We start from the raw sequence: 14,533 nt of genomic DNA, 5'->3' as shown, positions 1-14,533 counted from the left end.
AGTTACGTGTGTTATATACATTTTTCGCCATTGCATGGTACGTAGGGGGCCTTTCAAACTTTTTCCTTGGGACCTGCAATATATCTAGGTATGCCCCTGGGCCTGCTCATTGTAGTGTGGTATAAAATGAACTGTAGGGCATTTTAATGTTATATAATTTGAACCCAGGGAACTGTAATGAGGCACAATATGAATGGGGAGCACTATATATCATAATGTAAATTGAGAGTATTGTGTGGCATAATGTGTACTGGCAGCTCTGAAATGTGACATATGTAGGGTGAACTTAAGCACTACCGCGATTCAAAAAAGAAACTAGGGCACTACTATGGGGTATAACATTAAATAAGGCTCTATTGTGGTTCAGAAAATGAACTAGGGCACCAGTCTATTATAGGGCATAAAGGGAACAACTGCTGCAGAGAAGTGTCTCTCTAGAAGCATTGGGACGGGGGTCCCTTCAAAATGTTAATATGGGGCCCACAAAGTTCTTGCTACGTCCCTGCTGTTGTAGTTAGTGGCACAGGAAACATTGCCCAGTTGGAAGGAAGAATAGATGATTCTGGAAGCTGTTGCCCCATTGTTAGTGTGGAAATTGAGGCTGAAAGAGATTGCTGATTTTGATGTATGTTTTCTATTGTCCTCTTGCTGAAATTACTAATTAAATACTTACAGGAAAGAAATATAAGGTTAATAAATGCCTTCCCAACTCCCAAACTTGAAAATGATGAAAGTCTTGTAGTGCACACACAGTACTGTAAGCATATTTCTGAGCTAGACGAGTTATGCAAGGAAAAATGGGGAAAAAATTCTGAAAGCTTCCTACCTCTATCACTGTCTGTTATTACCCTGTAATATATAAGAAACCGTTAGTCAGCTTTTCTTAATCCTAACCCTCATCCAACCCAACAGCTATATTTTGAGGATTTTTGTCTGTGGAAATGGGTCAGATAATTACTGACCCAGCAGAGTAGACTAAAGGGTATGCAGTTATATTCCTGACTGTCGAAAATCCCAATGTGAAAATTCTGACAGCCATTGAAATGCCGACGGTCGAAATACCAACCGCCAGCCAGAAACCCCACTGGGCCCGTCTGGGCTCGAAGCGTGGCGAGCTTTGCGAGCCTACGAGGGTACACGCTACGCTGTCGGGATTCAGACGTCTTTATTTTGACCACCCGGATCCCGTCAGTTGGGAAATCATACTGATCCCGACTAAAGGGTATATTTACGAAGTCGCTACTTGCTTATTGTTGAGTTTGACCTCAAAATGTAGAACGTCATTAATAAGTGCAAAAACCTGTTGTGTTTTGCACTTGATATTGGTGCTTTTTTACATTTGTAGGTCAAACCTGCTGCTCATAAATATACCCTTCAGTCCCCTGTGCATTATAAAATGATGCAAAAAAACAGGAGCTGCAGACATAAAGACTGGCAATAGAAGCTACCCTCCCAAGTAAAATGGAAGAAAGATTTCTCTCAAGTTCTGAATGTAGAGGATTGGGACGTTATCTTTAAAACTTGTTTTAAGATATCTAAATGTGTTAATTATTCTGAGATGTATTATAAACTAATTCATAGGGCCTACTTAACGCCAGAGCGGCAACACAAGATATGGCCGCCAGTATCCCAGCTTTGCTGGCGGAATTGTGGCTTGATTGGAGATATCTATCTAGTTTTTTGGACGTGCCCTGTCTTACAGCCGCTCTGGAGGGAGGTATTTCTTATGATAAGTGAAGTATTAGGATTTGCGGTCTCTGCAGAACCACTGACAGCTTTGTTTCATTTTTATCCGGGAAGAATGTCTTCAGGTGACAGGTACCTTATGGGACATAATACTTCTAGCAGTCAAAGCCTCTCTTGCACAGCTGTGAAAATCCCCTCTAATTCCCAACCTTACAGTTATCACAAACAAAATCCATAAACACTACTTATTTGAAATGGCAGAAAGTGACTACTACTCTTCTGCCTCCTCTAGTCATGTGAAGTGGTTTAGACTGGGACATTCTACCTTATATAGTGCTCCAATAGATTTTGGTGTCTTAAATTCCCCCAATTCTGATTCTAAGGATCTTTCTCCTGATTTCGGTTGGTATATGTGGTGCCTTATTTCTCTAACGTCCTTGAGGATGCTGGGACTCCGTAAGGACCATGGGGAATAGACGGGCTCCGCAGGAGATAGGGCACTTTAAGAAAGCTTTGGATGCTGGGTGTGCACTGGCTCCTCCCTCTATGCCCCTCCTCCAGACCTCAGTTTTACACTGTGCCCAGAGCGAGATGGGTGCACTGCAGGGAGCTCCCTGAGTTCTCTGCCTAGAAAGCATTTTTGTTTGGATTTTTTCTACATTTTTACAGGGAGCACTGCTGGCAACAGGCTCCCTGCATCGAGGGACTGAGGAGAGAGGGGCAGACCTTCTTGTCTAAGATAGGCTCTGCTTCCTCGGCTACTGGACACCATTAGCTCCAGAGGGGGTGAACACAGGTTCTTACTGGGCATCCACCCCCCAGAGCCGCGCCGCCGTTCTCCTCATAGAGCCAGAAGAAACGAAGTCAGAAGACGTCTCAGGCGGCAGAAGCCTTCAGAGCTTCACTGAGGTAACGCACAGCACCGCAGCTGTGCGTCATTGCTCCCATACACCTCACATACTCCGGTCACTGTAAAGGTGCGGGGGGGGGGGGGGGGGGGCAGCGATATAAAACCTCTCTTATGGCAAAAAGTATATATACATGTACAGGTGGGCACTGTACATGTATAGAAAAGAGCCCCCGCCATATTTTAGTAAGTTTGAACGGGGCTTCTCCCTCAGCACTCACCAGCGCCATTTTCTCTCCACAGCACCGCTGAGAGGAAGCTCCCCGGACTCTCCCCTGCTTGACACACGGTGAAGAGGGTTTTAAAGTATAGGGGGGGAGCACATATTTGGCGATTATACATTACAGCAGCGCTACTGGGTAAACATTCTGTGTTTTTTCCTGGGTTATATAGCGCTGGGGTGTGTGCTGGCATTCTCTCTCTCTGTCTCTCCAAAGGGCCTAGGGGGGAACCTGTCTTCAGATAAGAGATTCCCTGTGTGTGTGGAGTGTGTCGACATGTCTGCGGTAAAAGGCTCTCCTAAGGAAGAGATGGAGCAAATCTGTGTGGGTGTGTGGTGTCTCCGTCGACAACGCCGACACATGATTGGATATGTGACATTAAGTGCTAAGATGATCTTATTACAAAAGATTAGAGAACAGACAGGGAATCTACCCATGTCTGCCCCTATGTCACAGAGACCTTCAGAGTCTCACAACGCTCACTATCCAAAATAATAGACACTGTTATCGACACGGAGTCTGACTCCAGTGTCGACTACGTTAATGCAAAGTACAGTCAAGACTGGCAGAAAAGTATTCAATATATGATTATTGTAATAAAAGATGTTTTGCATATCACTGATGACTCATCTGTCCCTAACACGAGGGTGCACATGTTTAAGGGGAAGAAAGCTGAGGTAAATTTCCCTCCTCTCATGAAGGAAAAGAGCGGGAATCTCCAGACAAGAAGCTGCAGCTTCCCAAAAAGAATTCTCAGGGAGTATCCTTTCCCTACTAGGGCCAGGATAAGATGGAAATCTTCCCCTAGGGTGTACAAGGCATTGACACGTTTACCCAAAAAGGTAGCGCTGACTTAACAGCTATCCTCATGGATCCTGCAGATAGATAGCATGCAGTAAAAGTACTTTGAAGTCCATTTACACACATTCTGGTACACTACTCAGACCGGCGATTGTGTCGGCATGGGGTTATAGCGCTGTAGCAGCGTAGTCAGATACCTTATCAGCGGAGGTTGAAACCCTAGATAAGGATGCCATGTTATTGTCCCTAGTATATATATATATATATATATATATATATATATATGTAAAAGATGTTGTCTTATAAATATATATATATATATAAAAGACATGCCCAAAGAGACATTAGTCTACTGGGTTCTAGAGTCAACGCTATGTCGATTTCTGCTAGACTTGTCCTGTGGAACATGCAATGGACAGGTGATGCCGACTAATAAAGGCATATGGAGGGTTTACCTCACAAGGCTGAGGAATTGTGTGAAGAAGGGCTCTCGGACCTGGTCTCCACAGCTATAGCTGGTAATTCTGATCTTTTGCCTTATATTCCCTCACAGACTAAGAAAGCACGACATTATCAAATGCAGTCCTTTCAGTCGCAGAATAACAAGAAAGTATGAGGAGCGTCCTTTCTTACCAGAGGTAGGGCACAGGGCACAGCTAGTTCCCAGGAACAGAAGTCCTCCCTGGCCTCTACTACATCCACGTCCCAGGGGGAGCACGTCTTCGACTCTTCAGCCACATCTGAGTTCACTCACAGGTGGATCCCGGGGCAATAAAAATTGGTGACCACGGACGCGAGCCTCCGAGGTTGGGGAGCAGTCACACAGGGAAAAATAAAATGTTCAAGGCCTTTGGTCAAGTCAAGAGACTTGTCTTCACTTCTTGGAACTAAGGGCCATATACAACGCACTACGTCAGGCGGAGACCCTACTTCGCGACCAACCGGTTCTGATCCAGTCAGACAACGTCACTGCAGTAGCTCATTTAAACCGCCAAGGCGGCAGAAGGAGCAGAGTGGCGATGGCGGAAGCCACCAAAATTCTTCGCTGGGCGGAGAATCATGTAAGCGCACTGTCAGCAGTGTTCATTCCGGGAGTGGACGACTGGGAAGCAGAGTTCCTCAGCGGACACGACCTACGTACTGGAGAGTGGGGACTTCATCAGGAAGTCTTAGCACATATTGCAATTCGGTGGAGACTGCCACTGATGGACATGATGGCGCCTCAAAACAAAGCCGCAGAGTTATTGCGCCAGGTCAGGAGACCCTCAGGCAGTAAGCTGTGGACGCCCTAGTGACACCGTGGGTGTTCCGGTCGGTATCTGCGTTTACTCCTCTTCCTCTCATACCCATGGTGTTGAGGATAATAAGAAAAAGAGGAGTGAGACCAATTCTCATTGTTCCAGATTGGACACGGAGGACCTGGTATCCAGATATGCAGGAAATGCTCACAGAGAATTCGTGGCTTCTTCCTCTAAGACAGGACCTGCTGCAGCAGGGGCCCTGTCTGTTCCCAGACTTACCGCGGCTGCGTTTGACGGCATGGCGGTTCAACGCAGGATCCTAGCGGTAATGGGTATTCCGGAGGAGGTCATTCCTACCCTAATTAAGGCTAGGAAGGAAGTGACATTGAAACATTATCACCGAATATGGCGAAAATATGTTTCCTGATGTGAGGCCAGGAATGCTCCTACGGATGAATTCCTTTTGGGCCGTCTGCTTCACTTCCTTCAAACTGGAGTGAACTTGGGCCTGAAATTAGGATCGATAAAGGTTCAAATTTCGGCCTTATCCATTTTCTTCCAAAAAGAATTGGCTTCTCTCCCTGAAGTACAAACGTTTGTGTAGGGAGTACTGCATTTTTAGCCTCCTTTTGTACCGCCGGTGGCGCCTTGGGACCTTAACGTGGTGTTACGGTTCCTTAAGTCTCATTGGTTTGAACCACTTAAGTAAGTGGTGTTGAAATATTTCACCTGGAAGGGGGTCATGTTAGCCTTGGCTTCGGCTAGACGAGTTTCGGAATTGGAGGCTTTTCTCACTAAAAGCCCTATCTGATTGTCCATATGGATAGAGCGAAATTGCGGACCCGTCCTCAATTCCTGCCAAAGGTGGTCTCATCCTTTCATATGAACCAACCTGTTGTCGTGCCTGTGGCTACGCGTGACTTGGAGGATTCCGAGTCCCTTGATGTGGTCAGGGCTTTGAAAATTTACGTGGCCAGAACGGCTAGGATCTGCAAAACAGAAGCACTGTTTGTCCTGTATACAGCCAACAAGTTTGGCGGCCCTGCTTCAAAGCAGACTATTGCTCGCTGGATCTTTAACACGATTCAGCTAGCGCATTCTACGGCAGGATTGCTGTTACCTAAATCGGTTTAGGCCCATTCCATTAGGAAGGTGGGCTCTTCTTGGGCGGCTGCCTGAGGGGTCTCTGCATTACAGCTTTGCCGAGCTGCTACTTGGTCGGGGTCAAATACCTTTGCAAAGTTCTGTAAGTTTGATACCCTGGCTGAGGAGGACCTCCTGTTTGCTCAATTCGGTGCTGCAGAGTCATCCGCACTCTCCCGCCCGTTTGGGAGCTTTGGTATAATCCCCATGGTCCTTACGGAGTTCCAGCATTCTCTAGGACGTTAGAGAAAATAAGATTTTACTTACCGGTAAATCTATTTCTCGTAGTCCGTAGAGGATGCCGGGCGCCCGTCCCAAGTGCGGACTTCTTCTGCAAGACTTGTATATAGTTATTTCTTACATAAGGGTTATGTTATAGTTTATCGGTTGAACCGAGGCTATTTTGTTGTACATACTGTTAACTGGGTAGTTTATCACAAGTTATATGGTGTGATTGGTGTGGCTGGTATGGATCTCGCCCTTAGATTTACAAAAATCCTTCCTCGTACTGTCCATCTTCTCTGGGCACAGTTTCCCTAACTGAGGTCTGGAGGAGGGCCATAGAGGGAGGAGCCAGTGCACACCCAGCATCCAAAGCTTTCTTAAAGTGCCCTATCTCCTGCGGAGCCAGTCTATTCCCCATGGTCCTTACGGAGTCCCAGCATCCTCTACGGACTACGAGAAATAGATTTACCGATAAGTAAAATCTTATTATTACTTATTGTGAGTAATAATGATTGTTTCACTTTATGTAGGTTTTGGCCGTTTGATACAAGACTTTCTTGCATCCCTTCCCCCACCCCTTTCTTTTATTCTGTATCCCTAATATATCTTTGTATCTCTTTTTTTCTGTCTTATTGTATGTGTTTTTCTTTGTTTGTGAAAGTTAAAACCCAATAAACATTATTATGCAGAAAAAAAGATTGGCAATAGTAAACATTGGTATGGTTTGACAAGTTGCCCAAACGTTTGAACCTGCCACATTAATGTTTTATTTAGTATTTGTTAAATGTGGCAAATAATTGCACAATTCCATATGTAGAATTTTACTTTTTAAATTTGTACCCAGCAGAGGTCCTCTTGTTTTTTGGGTATTCCTTGTAACATTGGGCTGGGTATATATTTTACCGATGGATCAGCTGCCCGGGTGATCCACCGATCGATCTATCTAGTGGTAAGGTGTATGTACAAATGATCTTGTGCATACACACACTTAACAATTCGCCGCCCAATATGTTTGGCAGCAGAATCATTTGAATATGTCCGCCCACATGTGACATCACATTCGATGGCTACTGCGGCCATTGAATTCAATGGCTAGGCACGGAACCATAACACACCATGCACAGATAGTATTTTCTGTTAAAATATTCTTTGTAATTAGCTGTACTATTAAAGCTTTTGGTGCCACATATTTTCATTTATTTGTTTGTTTTTTTATTTTCCATACTAAGCGGTTAAAATAGCTTTGATTTCATTTTATTTCATTCCTATTTGAATGTAGTATTGCATCACTGGAAATATTTTAATGGAATTGTTTAGAATATAATTAGTCAAAAAGGTTTGAACGGTTTCTGATTTTTGAAGCTCCTTTTGGCCAAATTTACTATTTGTGTTCCTGGTGTGGACAGCAAATTTACAGATTACTGTAACAAACTACCTATTAGTAATGCAATTACAAGATGCAGGTATAATGGCATATATGATAATGCCACTATTTCTCTAACGTCCTAAGTGGATGCTGGGGACTCCGTAAGGACCATGGGGAATAGCGGCTCCGCAGGAGACTGGGCACATCTAAAGAAAGCTTTAGGACTAACTGGTGTGCACTGGCTCCTCCCCCTATGACCCTCCTCCAAGCCTCAGTTAGATTTCTGTGCCCGACGAGAAGGGTGCACACTAGGGGCTCTCCTGAGCTTCTTAGTGAAAGTTTTAGTTTAGGTTTGTTATTTTCAGTGAGACCTGCTGGCAACAGGCTCACTGCATCGAGGGACTAAGGGGAGAAGAAGCGAACTCACCTGCGTGCAGAGTGGATTGGGCTTCTTGGCTACTGGACATTAGCTCCAGAGGGACGATCACAGGCCCAGCCTGGATGGGTCCCGGAGCCGCGCCGCCGGCCCCCTTACAGAGCCAGAAGAGCGAAGAGGTCCGGAAAAATCGGCGGCAGAAGACGTTCCTGTCTTCAATAAGGTAGCGCACAGCACTGCAGCTGTGCGCCATTGCTCTCAGCACACTTCATACTCCGGTCACTGAGGGTGCAGGGCGCTGGGGGGGGCGCCCTGAGACGCAATAAAACATGATAAAAATACCTTACATGGCAAAAAATACATCACATATAGCTCCTGGGCTATATGGATGCATTTAACCCCTGCCAGAATATACAGAAAAACGGGAGATAAGGCCGCCGAAAAGGGGGCGGAGCCTATCTCCTCAGCACACTGGCGCCATTTTCCCTCACAGCTCAGTTGGAGGGAAGCTCCCTGGCTCTTCCCTGCAGTCACTACACTACAGAAAGGGTTAAAAAAAAAAAAGAGGGGGGCACTAATTAGGCGCAGTATTAAAACATACAGCAGCTATAAGGGGAAAAACACTTATATAAGGTTATCCCTGTATATATATATATAGCGCTCTGGTGTGTGCTGGCATACTCCCCCTCTGTCTCCCCAAAGGGCTAGTGGGGTCCTGTCCTCTATCAGAGCATTCCCTGTGTGTGTGCTGTGTGTCGGTACGTTTGTGTCGATATGTATGAGGAGAAAAATGATGTGGAGACGGAGCAGAGTGTCTGTAACAGTGATGTCACCACCTAGGGGGTCGACACCTGAGTGGATGTACTGTTGAAAATTACGTGACAGTGTCAGCTCTGTATAAAAAAACAGTGGTTGACATGAGACAGCCGGCTACTCAGCTTGTGCCTGTCCAGACGTCTCATAGGCCGTCAGGGGCTCTAAAGCGCCCGTTACCTCAGATGGCAGATACAGACGCCGACACGGATACTGACTCCTGTGTCGACGGTGAAGAGACCACCGTGATTTCCAGTAGGGCCACACGTTACATGATTGAGACAATGGAAAATGTTTTATACATTTCTGATAATACGAGTACCACCAAAAAGGGGTATTATGTTCGGTGAGGGAAAAACTACCTGTAGTTTTCCTGAATCTGAGAAATAAAATGAGGTGTGTGATGATGCGTGGGTTTCCCCCCGATAACAATTGATAATTTCTTAAAAAGTATTGGTGTATACCCTTTCCCGCCAGAGGTTAGGGTGCGTTGGGAAACACCCCCTAGGGGGGATAAGGCGCTCACACGCTTGTAAGAACAAGGGCTCTACCCTCTCATGAGATGGCCGCCCTTAAGGATCCTGCTGATAGAAAGCAGGAGGGTATCCAAAAATGTATTCACACACATACTGATGTTATACTGCGACCAGCAATCGCCTCAGCCTGGAGGTGCAGTGCTGGGTTGGCATGGTCGGATTCCCTGACTGGAAATATTGATATCCTAGATAAGGATAGTATATTATTGCCTATAGAGCATTTAAAAGATGCATTTCTATATATGCATGATGCACAGCGGAATATTTGCCGACTGGCATCAAGTATAAGTGCGTTGTCCAATTCTACCAGTAAAATGGTCAGGTGATGCGGATTCCAAACGGCATTTGGAAGTATTGCCTTTGAAAAGGGACATTTGGGGTCGGTCTTTTAGACCTGGTGGCCACGGCAACAACTGGGAAATCCACGTTTGTACCCCAGGTCGCCTCTCAAAATAAGACGCCGTATTATCAGGCGCAGTCCTTTGTTGGCAAGCGGACAAAAGGTTCCTCTTTTCTGCTCGTGACAGAGGGAGAGGAAAAAGGCTGAAGAGATTAGCCAGTTCCCAGGAACAGAAACCCTTTCCCGCCTCTGCCAAGCCCTCAGTATGACGCTAGGGCCTTACAAGCTCAGGCACGGTGGGGGCCCGTTCTCAATGAATTTCAGTGCGCAGTGGGCTCACTCGCAAGTAGACCCCTGGATCCTTCAGGTAATATCTCAAGGGTACATATTGGAATTCGAGACGTCTCCCCCTCGCCGTTTCCAAAAGTCGGCTTTACCGACGTCTCCCTCTGACAGGGAGGCAGTTTTGGAAGCCATTCACAAGCTGTATTCCCAGCAGGTGATAATCAAGGTACCCCTCCTGCAACAGGGAACGGGGTATTATTCCACACTATTGTGGTACCGAAGCCAGACGGCTCGGTGAGACCGATTCTAAATCTAAATCTAACATCTAAAATCTTTGAACACTTACATACAGAGGTTCAAATTCAAGATTGAGTCACTCAGAGCAGTGATTGCGAACCTGGAAGAAGGGGACTACATGATGTCTCGGGACATCAAGGATGCTTACCTTCATGTCAAAATTTACCCTTCTCACCAAGGGTACCTCAGGTTATGGTACAGAACTGTCACTATCAGTTCAGACGCTGCCGTAGGGATGGTCCACGGCACCCCGGGTCTTTACCAAGGTAATGGCCGAAATGATATCCTTTCGAAGGAAGGGAATTTTAGTTATCCCTTACTTGGACGATTCCCTGATAAGGGTAAGATCCAGGGAACAGTTGGAAGAGTCGGTGTAGCACTATCTCAGGTAGTGTTGCGGCAGCACGATTGGATTCTCAATATTCCAAAATCGCAGCTGGTTCCGACGACTTGTCTTCTGTTTCCTAGGGATGTTCCTGGACACAGTCCAGAAAAAAGGTGTTTCTCCCGGAAGAGAAAGCCAGGGAGTTATCCGAGCTAGTCAGGAACCTCCTAAAACCGAACCAAGTCTCAGTGCATCAATGCACAAGGGTTCTGGGTAAAAATGGTGGCTTCCTACGAAGCAATCCCATTCGTTAGATTCCACGCAAGAACTTTCCAGTGAAACCTACTGGACAAATGGTCCGGGTCGCATTTTCAGATGCATCAGCGGATAACCCTGTCACCAAGGACAAGGGTATCCATCCTGTGGTGGTTGCAGAGTGCTCATCTTCTAGAGGGCCGCAGATTCGGCATTCAGGACTGGGTCCTGGTGACCACGGATGCCAGCCTGCGAGGCTGGGGAGCAGTCACACAGGGAAGGAATATCCAGGGCTTAGGGTCAAGCATGGATACATCACTTCACATAAATATCCTGAAGCTAAGGGCCATTTACAATGCTCTAAGCTTAGCAAGACCTCTGCTTCAAGGTCAGCCGGTGTTGATCCAGTCGGACAACATCATGGCAGTCACCCACGTAAACAGACAGGGTGGCACAAGAAGCAGGAGGGCAATGGCAGAAGCTGCAGGGATTCTTCGCTGGGCGGAAAATCATGTGATAGCACTGTCAGCACTATTCATTCCGGGAGTGGACAACTGGGAAGCAGACTTCCTCAGCACGACCTCCACCTGGGAGAGTGGGGACTTCACCCAGAAGTCGTCCACATGATTAAAAAACTCGACAGGTATTGCGCCAGGTCAAGAGACCCTCAGGCAATAGTTGTAGACGCTCTGGTAACACCGTGGGTGTACCAGTCAGTGTATGTGTTCCCTCCTCTGCCTCTCATACCCAAGGTACTGAGATTGATAAGATGGAGAGGAGAAAGCACTATATTCGTGGCTCCGGATTGGCCAAGAAGGACTTGGTAACCGGAACTTCAAGAGATGCTCACGGAGGATCCGTGGCCTCTACCTCTAGGAAGGGACCTGCTCCAGCAAGGACCCTGTCTGTTCCAAGACTTACCGCGGCTGCGTTTGACGGCATGCCGGTTGAACACCGGATCCTGAAGGAAAAAAGGCATTCCGGATGAAGTCATCCATATCCTGATCTAAAGCCAGGAAGGATGTAACCGCAAAAACATTATCACCGCAATTGGCGAAAATATGTTGCGTAGTGCGAGGCCAGTAAGGCCCGACGGAGGTAATTCAACTGGGTCGATTCCTACATTTCCTGCAAACAGGAGTGTCTATGGGCCTGAAATTGGGGTCCATTAAGGTTCAGATTTCGGCCCTGTCAATTTTCTTCCAAAAAAGAACTAGCTTCAGTCCCTGAAGTTTAGACGTTTGTAAAAGGGGTACTGCATATACAGCCTCCTTTTGTGCCTCCAGTGGCAATTTGGGATCTCAATGTAGTTTGGGTTCCAAAAGTCACATTGGTTTGAACCACTTAAATCTGTGGAGTTAAAATATCTCACATGGAAAGTGGTCATGCTGTTGGCCCTGGCCTGGGCCAGGCGCGTGTCAGAATTGGCGGCTTTATCCTGTAAAAGCCCTTATCTGATTTTCCATTCGGACAGGGCGGAATTGAGGACTCGTCCTCAGTTTCTCCCTAAGGTGGTTCCAGCGTTTTTACCTGAACCAACCTATTGTGGTGCCTGCGGCTACTAGGGACTTGGAGGAATCCAAGTTGCTGGATGTTGTCAGGGCCCTGAAAATATTTCCAGGACGGCTGGAGTCAGGAAATCTGACTCGCTGTTTATCCTGTATGCACCCAACAAGCTGGGTGCTCCTGCTTCTAAGCAGACTATTGCTCGTTGGATTTGTAGTACAATTCAGCTTGCACATTCTGTGGCAGGCCTGCCACAGCTAAAATCTGTAAAAGCCCGTTCCACAAGGAAAGTGGGCTCATCTTGGGCGGCTGCCCGAGGGGTCTCGGCTTTACAACTTTGCCGAGCAGCTACTTGGTCAGGGGCAAACACGTTTGCTAAATTCTACAAATTTGATACCCTGGCTGAGGAGGACCTGGAGTTCTCTCATTCGGTGCTGCAGAGTCATCCGCACTCTCCCGCCCGTTTGGGAGCTTTGGTATAATCCCCATGGTCCTTACGGAGTCCCCAGCATCCACTTAGGACGTTAGAGAAAATAAGAATTTACTTACCGATAATTCTATTTCTCATAGTCCGTAGTGGATGCTGGGCGCCCATCCCAAGTGCGGATTGTCTGCAATACTTGTACATAGTTATTGTTACAAAAATCGGGTTATTATTGTTGGGAGCCATCTTTTCAGAGGCTCCTATGTTATCATACTGTTAACTGGGTTCAGATACAAGTTATACGGTGTGATTGGTGTGGCTGGTATGAGTCTTACCCGGGATTCAAAATCCTTCCTTATTGTGTACGCTCGTCCGGGCACAGTATCCTAACTGAGGCTTGGAGGAGGGTCATAGGGGGAGGAGCCAGTGCACACCAGATAGTCCTAAAGCTTTCTTTAGATGTGCCCAGTCTCCTGCGGAGCCGCTATTCCCCATGGTCCTTACGGAGTCCCCAGCATCCACTACGGACTATGAGAAATAGAATTATCGGTAAGTAAATTCTTATATTTTTTTTTTCCCCTCTTACACACAATTTAAGGATGTGCACTGCTGTACATTTGTGGTATGGCATAGCTAAACTTCAAAGGAAATTGTGAGATATTTGGCTTTTTAAATAATTTGATTGGATATGTAGGGATATTTGGCTTTTTTAAATTATTTTTTGATTTAGATGTGTAGACTAAAGGCTTCTGTACGTTTTCTTCATCTACAAAAATCAAATGGTAGTCAGGTACTACATTTCCTAGTCTTCCAATATTAGCAAATAAAATCCGTGCAGTCCTTTTTATAAGCATTGATGGGATTTCTCAGGTTCTTGTTGTGACTTTCGCAATGTCTTTGCAGCCTGGATTTTTACCTGGTGAGTTGGGAATGAACAGCCCCAGTGCGCTCTCCCCCAGTGCAGGAAAAGGAAGCTCGCAGTATTACCCGTACCCAAATAGTTCACGGCGGCGTCCAGGAGATGGTAACCTTGGTAAGAGTTATATTTCAGTTTGAGGTCAAAGTTATAATTTGTTAATTCGTTAATATAAACAGTAGTTGATATGGATGGGTGTTTTGGATAAGAGATATATATAATATATAATATGGGTTCAGTATGATTTACCGAATGTCATAATCCAGACAGCCATTGACCTACAGTCAAAATACGGACATTCATTATGCTGACATGTTCAAAATGCCGACAGTCAGAATACCGACATTTGATATGCCGACATGTCAAAATACCGACAGTTTTTCTGGGTTTTGGCAATGGCGACAAACGTTTGTCGTCAATGTTGGCATAGGTCGACACGTCCATGTCCACATGGGCACTCGCCATGCTTTGGGCATCTATTATTTTCCCCCTCTAGGTCCACTGGGATGGTAAAGTATGAACAAATATGTTTTGGGGCAAAAATTCCTTAAAAATGCATGTCGGCATTTTAGGCATTTTAACATGTCTGCATTTCAAATGTCATTATTCTGACTGTCAACATTTTGAACGTGTCTGCATAGTGAATTTCGGTATTTTGACAGACACGGTCAATGGTTGTTGGTATTGTGTCAGTCAGTAAATCAACTGCTACCCGTATATAGAGAGATAGATATATATTGTAATTAGTCCAATGTACCCTAACTAACGAATGTTATTATCATGCAGATTCCCAACCTAAAAAAGTGCGTAAAGTGCCCCCAGGACTTCCATCTTCTGTAAGTAGTAACTTTATTAATTTTTGCAATCTGT

General features: G+C 45.9%; 1 protein-coding gene across 6 annotated transcripts in view; it reads left to right on the top strand.

Moving 5' to 3' along the window:
* TCF3 (transcription factor 3) overlaps positions 1 to 14,533 on the top strand; it is a 399,616-nt gene that overhangs the window by 186,846 nt on the left and 198,237 nt on the right. For all 6 annotated transcript variants that reach the window (XM_063915799.1, XM_063915809.1, XM_063915820.1 and 3 more), the window contains exons 8-9: positions 13,651 to 13,780; positions 14,450 to 14,499. In XM_063915799.1, the coding sequence (XP_063771869.1) occupies positions 13,651 to 13,780; positions 14,450 to 14,499 (180 nt within the window). The remainder of the gene's footprint in view (positions 1 to 13,650; positions 13,781 to 14,449; positions 14,500 to 14,533) is intronic.

The sequence above is a fragment of the Pseudophryne corroboree genome, chromosome 1 (genome assembly GCF_028390025.1).
Source record: "Pseudophryne corroboree isolate aPseCor3 chromosome 1, aPseCor3.hap2, whole genome shotgun sequence".
NCBI classification, from domain to species: domain Eukaryota; kingdom Metazoa; phylum Chordata; class Amphibia; order Anura; family Myobatrachidae; genus Pseudophryne; species Pseudophryne corroboree.
This window is presented reverse-complemented; position numbering and strand designations above follow the sequence as displayed.